Source organism: Rana temporaria, chromosome 4, assembly GCF_905171775.1.
Source record: "Rana temporaria chromosome 4, aRanTem1.1, whole genome shotgun sequence".
In the NCBI taxonomy this organism is placed as follows: Eukaryota; Metazoa; Chordata; class Amphibia; order Anura; family Ranidae; genus Rana; species Rana temporaria.
Window position 1 is genome coordinate 72,856,690 of NC_053492.1, and position 14,046 is coordinate 72,870,735.

General features: G+C 43.7%; 1 protein-coding gene across 1 annotated transcript; it reads left to right on the forward strand.

Moving 5' to 3' along the window:
* Nucleotides 1-413: 413 nt before the first annotated feature.
* On the forward strand, nucleotides 414-13,557 carry TTC32 (tetratricopeptide repeat domain 32). Its single transcript, XM_040348550.1, has 4 exons — nucleotides 414-493; nucleotides 3,065-3,172; nucleotides 11,682-11,848; nucleotides 13,247-13,557. The coding sequence occupies exons 2-4, from the start codon at nucleotides 3,066-3,068 to the stop codon at nucleotides 13,378-13,380; spliced, it is 408 nt and encodes a 135-aa protein (XP_040204484.1). The 5' UTR covers nucleotides 414-493; nucleotide 3,065; the 3' UTR covers nucleotides 13,381-13,557.
* The last annotated feature ends 489 nt before the right edge of the window (nucleotides 13,558-14,046 follow it).

The following is a 14,046-nucleotide window of genomic DNA, read 5'->3' on the forward strand; positions in this document are numbered from 1 at the left end:
TTAAAAAAAATCGTAATTTTTAATTGTAATAAATGGCAGCAGGTTTGTGCATATCAGGACAACACACATCCCCAGCACAGATAGATGTGAATGGTATGTGTGTATTATTGGTGGGCACGCCTCTATATCTCAGGATTGTCACACATGGAGCCTGACACTACATACACAGCTGGTATATACTACGTCATAGAAATCATCCACAGACACTGAGAATGGCCATAGATGAGCAGATATGTGCCTGAGAATAAATACAGAACTATAAAATAATGGTAATTTGTTTTATAATTACTATATATTCAGACCTTCATAAGGATAGCATAGCCCATACTCATAAAGCTCCTCATTACTACAATACAATGCTAAGAAAGCATCTCTCCACTACACGCACTATCTGTAAAAGTCCCGCCCCACTCCCCCACGTGGTCAGGCGCGCTCCTCCTGAAGCGCGGCCCCGGACCGGTCACGTGACGAGATTACGCTGTCGGGCATAGCCGTAAGTTGTGGGGTCTGTGTGTGTTGTGTTTCCATGGTTACCATTGTAAAGGGATCGCTGGGGTATTTGTATACGTTGTATGTACTTCCTGTACGGTGTGTTCTTCTTATTTATCTGACTGTCACTGATATCCACTGCCGGGTATGAAGACCAGGTCCTGGGAATGGCTCTGCTTGTCTCTTCCTTCACTTCCTCTATTCGCCCCAGTAGGTGGAATGGGTGGTTTATGGTACAGAGGACCTGTCAGTTTATTAGGTATAAAGAGGACGGGACCTGTCACTTTATATGGTATAAAGAAGACCTGTCACTTTATATGGTATAAAGAGCACCTGTCACTTTATATGGTATAAAGAGGACCTGTCACTTTATATGGTATAAAGAGGACCTGTCACTTTATATGGTATAAAGAAGACCTGTCACTTTATATGGTATAAAGAGGACCTGTCACTTTATATGGTATAAAGAGGACCTGTCACTTTATATGGTATAAAGAGGACCTGTCACTTTATATGGTATAAAGAGGACCTGTCACTTTATATGGTATAAAGAGGACCTGTCACTTTATATGGTGTAAAGAGGCCCTGTCACTTTATTATGGTACAAAGAGGACCTGTCCTATACCAGACACAAAGAGCACCTGTCCTATACCTGACACAAAGAGGACCTGTCATATACCAGACACAAAGAGCACCTGTCCTATACCAGACACAAAGAGGACCTGTCATATACCAGACACAAAGAGGACCTGTCCTATACCAGACACAAAGAGGACCTGTCCTATACCAGACACAAAGAGCACCTGTCATATACCAGACACAAAGAGGACCTGTCCTATACCAGACACAAAGAGCACCTGTCCTATACCTGACACAAAGAGGACCTGTCCTATACCAGACACAAAGAGGACCTGTCCTATACCAGACACAAAGAGGACCTGTCCTATACCAGACACAAAGAGCACCTGTCATATACCAGACACAAAGAGGACCTGTCCTATACCTGACACAAAGAGGACCTGTCCTATACCAGACACAAAGAGCACCTGTCATATACCAGACACAAAGAGCACCTGTCATATACCAGACACAAAGAGGACCTGTCATATACCAGACACAAAGAGCACCTGTCCTATACCTGACACAAAGGGGAGCTGTCATATACCAGACACAAAGAGGACCTGCCATATACCAGACACAAAGATGACCTGTCCTATACCAGACACAAAGAGGACCTGTCCTATACCAGACACAAAGAGGACCTGTCCTATACAAGACACAAAGAGGACCTGTCATATACCAGACACAAAGAGGACCTGTCCTATACCAGACACAAAGAGGACCTGTCCTATACCAGACACAAAGAGGACCTGTCCTATACCAGACACAAAGAGGACCTGTCATATACCAGACACAAAGAGGACCTGTCCTATACCTGACACAAAGAGGACCTGTCATATACCTGACACAAAGAGGACCTGTCCTATACCTGACACAAAGAGGACCTGTCATATACCTGACACAAAGAGGACCTGTCATATAGATGGTATAAAGTGTATGGCAGCATATACACTCAGTACACGAGTTGGCTGTTTTGACAGAACATCGGCTAAGGAGTAAAAAAAATCGTCACCGCCTTGGAGGCAGCCATGTTGTTGGTTAGTAGCGAGCGGACTAACAATGTCCACTCATTATATTGTGTACCGTAGTGTATACGCTGTCGGTGTTCTGTGAAAACAGTCGTCAAAATCTGCAATTACTGCTCTTTTGACAGAACACTGGATCACATAAATAAAAGGCGTGTTGGCACTTTATTTAGGTAGGTAGGGCACACGCATGCCCGCCGCCAGCGGGTTTCTCCCACTGTGATCAGACACAGCAGGAGCTCAGCGGTGGGTACCACAGACTCGATGTCCGCTGGCACCCGCCGATCACCCTGCATACAGGCATCAAGTCAGATCGCCATTCTGACAAGAGGGAAGACATGGATCCTGTGTTTCTGCAAAGCAGGAACATGGCTCCATGTCTTCCCCTAGTAAAAGCACCTCCCCCACAGTACTAAAACACAAGCTAGGCACACAGCTAACACTTTAATCGCCCCTGATGTTAACCCCCCCCTCCCTGTCAGTGTCATTAATACAGTATACAAGCGATGTCTTGATATAAGAGTAGCGTCATGTCACAACTGAGTATAAAAGAGAAGAGAGGCACCTCAAAGTGTAGAAATATGGTTACATTTAATGAAGGTACAACATTTAGCAACATATTGCTACACTTAGAGGCGTCTCTCTTCTCTTTTATACTCTGGAGCTCCTGCTGGATTTTGCTTCTAATCCCCTTGTGGAGGCTTCCATTTGTGGATGGACATTTTATGGTTACACAACCCGGTCACATTGCTATAATCTTTTTATATGAACTATAAACTGAAGGACTTATGAGTAAATGGTTGTGGAACGAATCATTGGAGTTTCCATCATTTCTTATGGGGACATTTGCTTTGATATACAAGTGCTGTGTGATCTGTACATACCAAAGGAAATTTTCTCATTAATCTTGGAATTCTGCTTCCTTTCAGAATGGAGCGTAGTCTGCTGCAGACAGCCAATGCAGAGCTAGAGAAACATCATCTGGATGTGGCCGAGGATCTGTATGGGAAAATCATAGACCGCTGCACACAAAAGAGGTGAGAGCACACATCATCTACAAAGAAAACCTAGGACTACAAGAAAACTGCCAACCCCAGGAGGTTGTCACTATTTACCTATTTGGAGTACTCTACTACTAAAGTGGTTCTAAAGCCTAAACATTTTTACCTTAATGCATTCCTTGCCTTAAAGCAAGGGTGTCTAATTCAATTTTATGGGCCACATCAGCATTATGGTTACCCTCAAAGTAAAGAGCCAGTTGTATGTGAGAGACTAGATTTCAGAGCAACCCACTTCCCCTTACATAAGATGTCAAGAAACCCCCCCCCCATCATCAGAATTCAAGAGTCCCCAAACCTCCCTTACATCACAGTGCACCCCACTTACCTGCTGCTTGGAAGAAAGTAGGGTAGGCACTGGGAAGCAGGAAGCGCGGGTCTGGAGGAGGACCAGAGGTGTGTGCGAGTCTGCTGAATGCTGAGACCAGGGGAGGCAGAGACGAGGGCGTGCAGTGGCTGCAGAGAGAGGCGCAGGATCTGTAGGAGGAGTTCTGTTATTTCTGCTGCCAACTGCTAAGAGAGGGGCAGAGAGGACCCTCTCCGTGGCTGCACAGAAAGGCGCAGGATCTGGCAGAGGAGTTCTGTCCTCCTCTCTGCTACCAATTGCTGAAAAAAGGTGGAGGTGTTTGGCACATGTGCCTTAAAGTGTTTCCAAACCCAGGACCCTGCATTCGCTATATCCACTATATCACAGTACACTGAACATGCTAATCGTTTTTTGTAAATAAAAACTCCCTCTGTATGACCCACTGCACACCAAGCAGTATTAAGACCCAAAGCAAACAATTATTATATTGCAGCTTACCAATTCTTAGTGGCTACATTCGTTTTCTTTTTTTTAGGCCTTCTTTCTTATCTGATGATCTGGCCGGTAAGTCTAATGTTTTTCAAAAGAACAAACTCTCTTTCAGGGGTATCAGTTACAAGCATGAGGCAAACCATTCAACACTGATAGGGACGATTACAATGATCAGTTTTATTTGTCTTTATAAAACCTTTATATCAAAAGGAAAAAAAAACTTTGCAGCTTAAAAAGTGTGAGCTAGAGTTTGTTTTCAGTTTGTAAGTGTATCTAAATTTGACAGTATATCTAATACTACTCTCCCCTTAGACCATGGGTGCTCAACCTGTGGCCCTCCAGCTGTTGCAAAATTAGTCCCAGGAGGAATTGCAAGGCTGACAGTTACAAGCATGGCTTCCAAAGGCATGATGGGACTGGCAGTTCTGCAACAGCTGGACAGCCACAGGTTGAGCACCGATGCCTTAGACTATCAATGATGTTGTCCAAAGGTGCCCCCTGTGCTCCTTCATCCAGAGTGTGGGTACTGCAGTACAGGAGGTGTGTTACTGCCCAGATCACCAAGTGAAAACAGAGAGATAAAAGCCTAAAAAAAGAAACCTAATGCAGCCACCACATCTAATGACTGGTAAGCTGCAATATATCACGTTTTTGATTTTGTGTTGAAAACTTTAAGTGGGGTGGGTTAACAGCATTGCCACTGACCACAGATGATTGGGGATTGATACAGCACTGCCACTGATGACCAGTGTGGCGGTTATTACTTTGGTCATTGACACCAAAGCTAGGGATTATTATTTTAGACACTGGCACCAATCGTGGGGATTTTTTTTATTGCGGCCCCTGACATCAGTACTGTGGACGATTGCTGTCACTGATACCAGTGTTGGAGTTATTACTGTGGTCGCTTATGCTAGTGCTGGTGGTTAGTATTGTGGACACTGACACCAATGCTGGGAGTTACTATTACTGCCACTGGTACCAATGATGGGAAGTTAAAGTATAACTAAAAACAAAACTTTTTTTGTCTTTCGTTCATTGACGGACACAGCACTTTTAATCTTGACCTTAGGGTTATATCGCCACCTTCAGGAGAGGACTAGGTAGAACATGTGAAAACAGCAAAACTGCCCAGGGGGCGGTCCTCCTGGCTTTAACCCCTCACACTGAATACAGCAGCTCAGTTTTTTTTCTGCCAAGTGTAGGAGAAGGTCCTGGTTCTCAGTGGGGACCATTGGTCCTGGTGATTTTTTCCTGGTGATCTACTATCAACAGTCGGGGCTGGGTGACAGACTGGATAATATAGATCCTGGTAGTTTCCCCAGCCTGGCCATCGAGCGTGAGCAGGCCTTAGCTACGGCCACGACATGCCCCGTCATCCAGGGGTGGCCGGTGAGCTATATGCTCCGGGGCACACATATGACCGGGCTACTGCTGTCTGTGTCACAGTGTGCCGTGGCCGACAGCCACCCCGTACCGCTTGGGTGAGGAGTCTGATTGGAGATGGATTAGAACACCTGTGAGCTTTTATTGCTGTCGGTGCCCCCTGCCCCCTCCTGCTCACCATTATCATTAAAAGATATTCCCAAATTTTGAGTTGTTCCCAGAAAAGTAATAGAGGCAAAGTCTTCTAATGGGGACACTAGTTCTGGTGGTATGGGGGTCCCCAATAAATTTCCTTTAATTTTCAGGGATTTTCTCTCACTTCCTGTTTAGCTATGGAACAGGAAGTGAAGGTAAATCTCTGCAATGGGACACAGATGGCAAAAAAATCTGATATGGGTTATAACCCTCCATTGATCTACCCAAACTGAAAAAAAAAGTTGCCTATAGTTCTACTTTAATAATTCCCATTTTCTTAGTGTGTGTCAAAAAACAGCAGCATGAAAATTGTCATGTTATTATTATATTATTATAAAGGATTTATATAGTGCTAACAGTTTAGGCAGCGCGGTGCATTTATTTTGAATGAATTTATTTTGAATGGGCTGCCTAACTTGATGCAATTTAATTCAACACATGAAAACTAGCTGCTACCATGTGGACCTCTGGAAGTTTAAGGGGCCGCACTTGAGGCCCTTTATTGTTTTTAAGTGTTGAAGGCATTTCCCAATGCCCCATGTCATTACCAGAGCAAGCATTTCACGCAAGCTAATAGTGTTAGAAATGTGTGTACTAGATTTGTCATAGCTCCCAACTGTCCCTGATTTGGAGAAATGTCCCTCTATCCCTCCTTCCTCCTCATTTGTCCCTCATTTTGGTCTGATCTATATAGATGTATATAAAATGCACTTTTTAGCTATCAAAAAGTGTTTTCCAGCACTAAACCTTTAATCCAAATTCTAAATTGCTACATTTGTAAATTCCAAAAGCAAATATAAAGGAAAAGTAGTGGTAAAAAAAGCACTTGTGTGTTTAACCAATCTTGTTTTTTGTGTACAATTCTCCTTTAAAGGGGCGTGGTAGGGGGTGTGTCCTATGCCTGCATACTTTTGCTAATAGGTGTCCCTCATTCCCATCTCAAAAAGTTGGGAGGTATGGATTTGTGTCCCGAATACACATTTCCAAGTGCAGATTCATAACACCGTTTTTGTTTCCATTCCTGTCCCTTTTATCATGCCGGACACAAAGTTATATTCGAACTAGCTTCCAGTAGAGGAATGTGAAAGCACAGTGCAAAGTCCAGAGGTTGCTTATATTCTACAAAGCATGTCTGGATTTTATAGGCACCTATAGCCTTCCTAACACCTCACAGCACCGTACAGAACACGTCATTAGCCCACACATGATAAGAATATCGGATGAATGATCGTCTGTTTTTTTTTGCAAGTCTTATATTGGCTCTACTACCAATTAAATTATCTGACGATTGCTCTGAAAGCGGTATTTTCCATCCGATCTTCTGATTGTGTGTACTAGGCTTTAGTGAATATCATCAAATACAGTGTGACATAAAGGATTAAACTTTGATGTTACAGGAACATGTGCAACAGTACATTTGGTTTATGTATTTGGAGACAGATAGGGCTAGATTCAGGTAAACTTTACGTCGGCGTATCTATTGATACACCGCGTAAGTTAGAAGATGCGCCGTCGTATCTATGCGCGCTATTCATGGAGCTAGATACGCCTGAATAGATACGCTAGATACGCCTGAATTTCAGCTTCCTCCGACCGACGTAAGTGTTAGTACGCCGTCGTATCTAGGTGCATATTTAAACTGGCCGCTAGGGGCGCTTCCGTAGATTTACGCATAGAATATGTAAGTGACCTAGATACGCCGATTCACGAACGTACTTGTGCCCGCTACGCCGTTTACGTAAGGCTTACGTCTGGCGTAAAGTTATCCCTGCTATATGAGGCGCTGCCAATGTTAAGGTATGGACGTCGGAACAGCCGTCAAATTTTACATCGTTTACGTAAGTGGTACGTGAATGGGGCTGGGCGTGGGTTACGTTAACGTCGAAAGCACTGCGCCAACGTTTCTTAGGGAGTATATGCAACGTGATTCTGGGCATGCGCCGTACGAACGGCCATTCATTTACATGGGGTCACGGCTAATTTAAATAAAGCACGCCCCCTACCTGCCTATTTTGAATTAGGCGGCCTTATGCCGGCCTATTTACACTACGCCGGCGCAACGTACGGCGCGGGATCTTTGAGAATACGGTTCTGGGCTCACTGTTTTACGTCGGTGTAGCGCATATTAGAAGATGCGCTACGCCGGCCAAAAGGTACGCCGCTGTACCTGAATCTAGCCCATACTTTTTAACCACCTCAATACCGGGCACTTTCACCCCCTTCCTGCCCAAGCCATTTTTCAGCTTTCAGCGCTGTCACAATTTGAATGATGATTGCGTGGTCATTCTACACTTTACCCAAATTAAATTTTAATAATTTTTTCCCCACAAATAGAGCTTTCTATTGGTGGTATTTGATCACCTCTGCGGTTTTTATTTTTTTCGCTATAAACAAAAGAAGAGCGACAATTTAAAAAAAAAAAAGCAATATTTTCTACTTTTTGCTATAATAAATATCCAAAAAAATATATAAAAAAACAAATTTTTTCCTCAGTTTTGGCCGATACGTATTCTTCTACATATTTTTGGTAAAAAAATCGCAATAAGAGTATATTGATTGGTTTGCACAAAAGTTATAGCGGCTACAAAATAGGGGATAGATTTATAGCATTTTTATTTTACTAGTAATGGCGGCGATCAGTGATTTTTATCGTGACTGTGATATTGTGGCGGACACACCGGACACTTTTGACACTATTTTGGGACCATCCACATTTATACAGCGAACAGTGCTATAAATATGCACTGATTACTGTGTAAATGTGACTGGCAGGGAAGGGGTTTACACTAGGGGGCTATCAGGGGGTTAAATGTGTACCCTAGTGAGTGATTCTAACTGTAGGGGGAGGGGACTGACTGGGGGAGGTGACCGATCTGTATCCCTATGTACAAGGGACACAGCATCGGTCTCCTCTCCCTGACAAGACGTGGATCTCTGTGAATACACACAGAGATCCACGGTCCTGCTCAGTAACTGGACAATTGCGGGTGGCCGGCGGCCATCGCGGCCGCCGGGCACACGCATCGGGTTCCCAGTAATGCGGCGCGTGCGCTCGCGTGCCCCCTAGTGGCTCTGCAAGGCGAGAACGTCATATGACGTCATCTCAGAACAACAGCACTATCGTGCCGCCGTCAATTGACGCCGGCCGGTAGTAAAGTGGTTAAGGATTCCAACTCACATGTAGATTGTGTACAGAGAACATACATTTTAGATCTCTTTAGTGTTAATGGGCCCATGGAAACTGGGTCTGATTTACTAAAACTAGAGTGCAAAATCTGGTGCAGCTCTGCATAGAAACCAATCAGCTTCCAGGTTTTATTCTCAAAGCTTATTTAAACAAGCTGAAGTTAGAAGTTTATTGGCTATCATGCAGAGTTACACCAGATTTTGCACTCTCCAGTTTTAGTAAATCAACCCCTGTGTTTGACTTTTGATTGTCCTCTCAGATCGGAGACAGCTGGGATGGAAGCTGTGATCAAAAACATAGGGAAGGGGAACAAAAAAGCACTCACATTTGCCAACATCCGATATATTCAATAGGGGAAGGGTTACTGCTAAGGGCAGTGACAAGGCGGACTTTTAAGGCAAGACAGGAACATAGGGTTTAGAAAAGTATAAACTTTTCATTATAAAGATACAAGAAAATACATAAAAAAAACATATAAAGTATACGTTCAATTGCAAAAATTCCTTTTCGTCTACGCGTTTTGCCTTTTGGCTTCCTCAGGACGAGGTTAGAAGAATTTGACAGTGAGATATTATATATTTCATTAATCGGAATGATCGTTAGCCGTCCATTGCACCGGGGACATTTAAGATCGCAGACGTACCATCAATATGCAGTTTAAAGAAGAGCTTAGTACAGCCAATCAAAGAGGAATTCCTCTAAAGGACATCAGACCCACGTATCTATAGTGTCCGTCGATAAGAGTAGAGTCTGACAGGTAACCAGAACCATAAACAGAGCCGGGACCACAAGAGCAGGGGGCGAGGCCAAGATGGGGAATGTATCCAAAATGGGCAGCCACACTGCAGTATCCGTTATAGGACAAAACAAAGGGTTCAGGGCCTCTCGGACAGAAGGGTATCGCATGTCCCAGGGGATAGCCTGTGCGTCTCGGCTCTGTTTATGGCTCTGGTTACCTGTCAGACTCTACTCTTGTCAACAGACACTATAGATACGTGGGTCTGATGTCCTTTAGAGGAATTCCTCTTTGATTGGCTGTACTAAGCTGTTCTTTAAACTGCATATTGATGGTACGTCTGCGATCTTAAATGTCCCCGGTGCAATGGACAGCTAACGATCATTCCGATTAATGAAATATATAATATCTCACTGTCAAATTCTCCTAACCTCGTCCTGAGGAAGCCAAAAGGCGAAACGCGTAGACGAAAAGGAATTTTTGCAATTGAACGTATACTTTATATGTTTTTTTTATGTATTTTCTTGTATCTTTATAATGAAAAGTTTATACTTTTCTAAACCCTATGTTCCTGTCTTGCCTTAAAAGTCCGCCTTGTCACTTTCCTTAGCAGTAACCCTTCCCCTATGGAAGCTGTGATCATTTGAGGACCTAATGGGTATGGTTGTGACATGATCACTGCTGTTGTCCCGTAAACCATATGGGCGTCCAGCACCTTCCCAGACCACCTTCATATGTAAGATTTGGCCATCTTAATGGACCTGATACAGATCAGGGTATGCACTTCAGATGAGGCAAAGTCCTCGGCATTCCTATTCAGCATCTGTGTGGTTCGACCAGCCATTCTCAACCAGGGTTCCTTCACTGGTTGCTAGGGGTTCTTTGATTTGTGGCTGATTGACCTCCCATCTGATGGTCCCTGGATAGTTCTGGGTCCAATACTACTTGGCAGAACAAGTTTCATGACACCAGTGATCTTTTTCATCTGTAAGGATGGCACTTTTATCACCGCTGTAAATGGGGCATTCTTCCCACTGACCACCAATGTAAGAGGATTTTTTCCCCACTAATCAATGGTTTGGTTTTACCAGGCGTTCCCCCAAGACCTGAAAGTTAATTTTTAGGATTTCTTAAAGGATTGTAAAGCTTCGTGTTTTTTTCACCTTAATGCATCCTATGCACTCTCGGACCCCCCCCCCCCGTTTTACTTACCTAAACCACGAAACTCAGTTGGCCCGATCCTGCGATGCTTTCCCCATGCTTGAGGCGGCTCTTCATTGGAGATGGATAGCAGCGCAGCCATTGGCTCCCGCTGCTGTCTATCAAATCAATGATGCGACACGCCGGGGGCGAGTGATACACTTGGCGGCTATGGCCGCCACTGTATAACACAGGAGCGTGCCCGCAAGCTAACCCCCTTGGGAGAGCGCTTCCCAGAACGGGGGTTAGCTCTTGCAGGGAGGAGCCGAGACAGTGTCGGAGGACCCCAGAAGACGAGGATCGGGGGCCACTCTGTGCAAAACGAGCTGCACAGTGGAGGTAAGTATGGTATGTTTGTTATTTTTTTAACCCTTACAACCCCTTTTAAGTTATTCCAGTTATTGTAAAACATGCAGCAGATTTGAATAGGTCAGTAAATGGCTGCCCTTCATTTAAAAAAGGTAACGTCTAGTTTTTGAGGCTAGCTTTACAAATGATCCCGCTGTCTTTGACTCCCCTATGAAATAAGGCCAGGGTGGTTTATTATAGGCAAAGTCTTCTTTGTATGGTTCCTCCATAAATTACAACACTTTGTCAAAAAGTATCCTACCAAAAATGTGATTTACTAGTTAAATAATCCTTCAAGAGGGAGTGTTTTTAGATTGATGCGATTTGGAAAATATTTTTTTTTTTTTAGCATTTAATGGCTTGTAAAGGTTAAGATAGAAGGATTTAATGCTGTATGTCTTTTTTTTCAGCTGCACCTACATATTTAGGATTTGTCCAGTCACAAGGCCAGCACTCCCTGCTGTTATGATGTCATAATATAAAATTATTTATGATGATTGGGAGTACACTGTCTTCTCTGGTTGTTATAAATCTGCCCTTTCTTTGATTCTCCCACTTATTACAACTATCTTCTCTTTTTGCTCTTTTTTTTTTTTTTCTTTTAAAGTAATTTCGTTTTTTTTTTTGTTTTCTGAAGCAAATGCAGCTCTGAAGATCTAGCGACTGCCTACAATAACAGAGGGCAAATTAAGTATTTCCGGGTTGACTTCTATGAAGCAATGGATGACTACACAGAGGCGATACGAGTGAGCCCTAATTTCGACGTGCCTTATTACAACAGGGGCTTGGTCCTGTATCGTTTAGGTTGGTGCTGCTGGAGTTTGTGTCTGCTTAAGAGTTATTAGACTGTGTGAGAGTGCCGGACTCTTGTGACCTGACCTGTCTGTATGGCAGAACACACAGACCCGATTGAAGCATCACACAGTTCTGCTTATCATACTGCTTTACTGAAACTCCTAGCCATCAGGCTCGGTTCACACTGAAGCGACCTGTCGGGTGACTTAGACGCCTGACAAGACGCGATCCGCGCAGTGCAATCCGACTTTAAAAAAGGTTCCTGTTCCTTTTGGGGGCGACGTCAGAGCAATTTGCATTGACTTCTATTACAGAAGTTGTTTGCAAGCCACGCTGAAGTTACCCTGTACCAAAAATGGGGCGACTTTGAAGCAGTCCCAGTGTGAACCGAGACTCATGGTGAACCTGCATTGCTTTAGTGCATGAGTGCTCAACCTGTGGCCCTCCAGCTTTTGCGGAACTACAAGTCCCATGAGCCATTGCAAGGCTGACAGTTACAAGCATGACTCCCAAAGGCAGAGGCATGATGGGACTTGTAGTTCCGCAACAGCTGGAGGATCACAGGTTGAGCACCAATGCTTAGTACATCCAATTGTGCGAAACGCAACACAAACCATGTCGCTTGCTGCAAGGCCTCAATCTCTCTTTACCAGTGTTTTGTTGTAAGATAACAATATATACTATATTACCAAAAGTATTGGGACACCGGCCTTTACATGTATATGAACTCCCAGTTTTAGCCCATAAGGTTCAATATTGAGTTGGCCCACCCTTTGCAGCTACAACAGCTTCAACTCTTCTGGGAAGGCTGTCCACAAGGTTTAGGAGTGTGTCTATGGGAATGTTTGACCATTCTTCCAGAAGCGCATTTGTCACGCAGTCTTCCCTCTAATTCATCCCAAAGGTGTTCTATCAGGTTGAAGTCAGGACTCTGTGCAGGCCAGTCAAGTTCTTCCACCCCTAACTCGCTCATCCACGTCTTTATGGACCTTGCTTTGTGCATTGGTCAAATCATTTATATATGCGTGACTTAAAGTTGCAGCAACTTCAAAGTAGTTCATGCACTACTTTGTTCCGACTTTCATGCAACTTGAGGTCCACAGACTGCAATTTTAACCTTCAGAAGTTGCATGAAAGTCGTACCTGAATGTTATACAATGCAACAGTTGTCCATTATCACTGATCAAAGTCAAAGTCGTATCCAAGTTGCACCCATCCAAAGTTGCGTCGAAGTAGCGCAACTTGAGTCATACAAGTGTGAATGGAGCCTTATTAAAGGAAATAGTTATTTTGGGTCAGCGTGATCCAACTGAACTATTTAAAGTAAAACGAAACACTTGGGTTTTAATGCTATCTTGTCTCTGCTGTTCCAATCATTTGACCTCACTCCTTTTTTTGTTTTTACAGCATTTTTTGATGAGGCCATAAAAGATTTCCAGAAAGTATTGGAGCTAAACCCTCAGTTTGAAGATGCAAAGATCAGTCTGCAGCAAAGTATTCTGGACAAGGAAGAGAAAAGGAAGAGGCTTTCTGGAATCTAAATAACAATAGATTTGCTTGATACTAGTGTGAGTGTATGTTATGCACACAATTATGCAGAGATAACATAGAGGGTTGTTCCACCCAAAATTTAAACTGGTGCTGACAAGAGATGGGCTCGAAATCCCACATGCCCGATCCCGCCAGAAAGCCGACACTGCACAGCACAAATCACAGGCAGCGAGACATTTCCCTATTTCCTGTGATTAGCGCTGTGCAGTGTCGGCTTTCTGGCGGGGTCGGGCATGTGGGATTTTGAACACGTACAAGCCCATCTCTAGTGCTGACCTTTAAATCCCCCACCAGCTTGTTATATTTATGGAGGCCAGATTCACATATTTGCCTTGTGTTAAATGCATTATGTTAGGACCATCTTTTTTTCTTCTTTTTTTTTTGAAGCGGCTGCCAACACACCACAATGCAGGTTCAGCGAATCTGGCACAATACACAGATGCAGGTTTTATTGCATCTGGCACAATGCACAGATGCAGGTTTTATTGCATCTGGAAAAATGCACAGATGCTTCATGTGTGTGGTGAGGTACTCTAAAACAAACATGCATTGTGGTACGCTAGTAAATGTATTGGGGTAACATTCAAAACGAATGGCACCGCAGTGAACCATATTTCACTGCCACACTTACAGATATTTGCATGTTACCACAATGC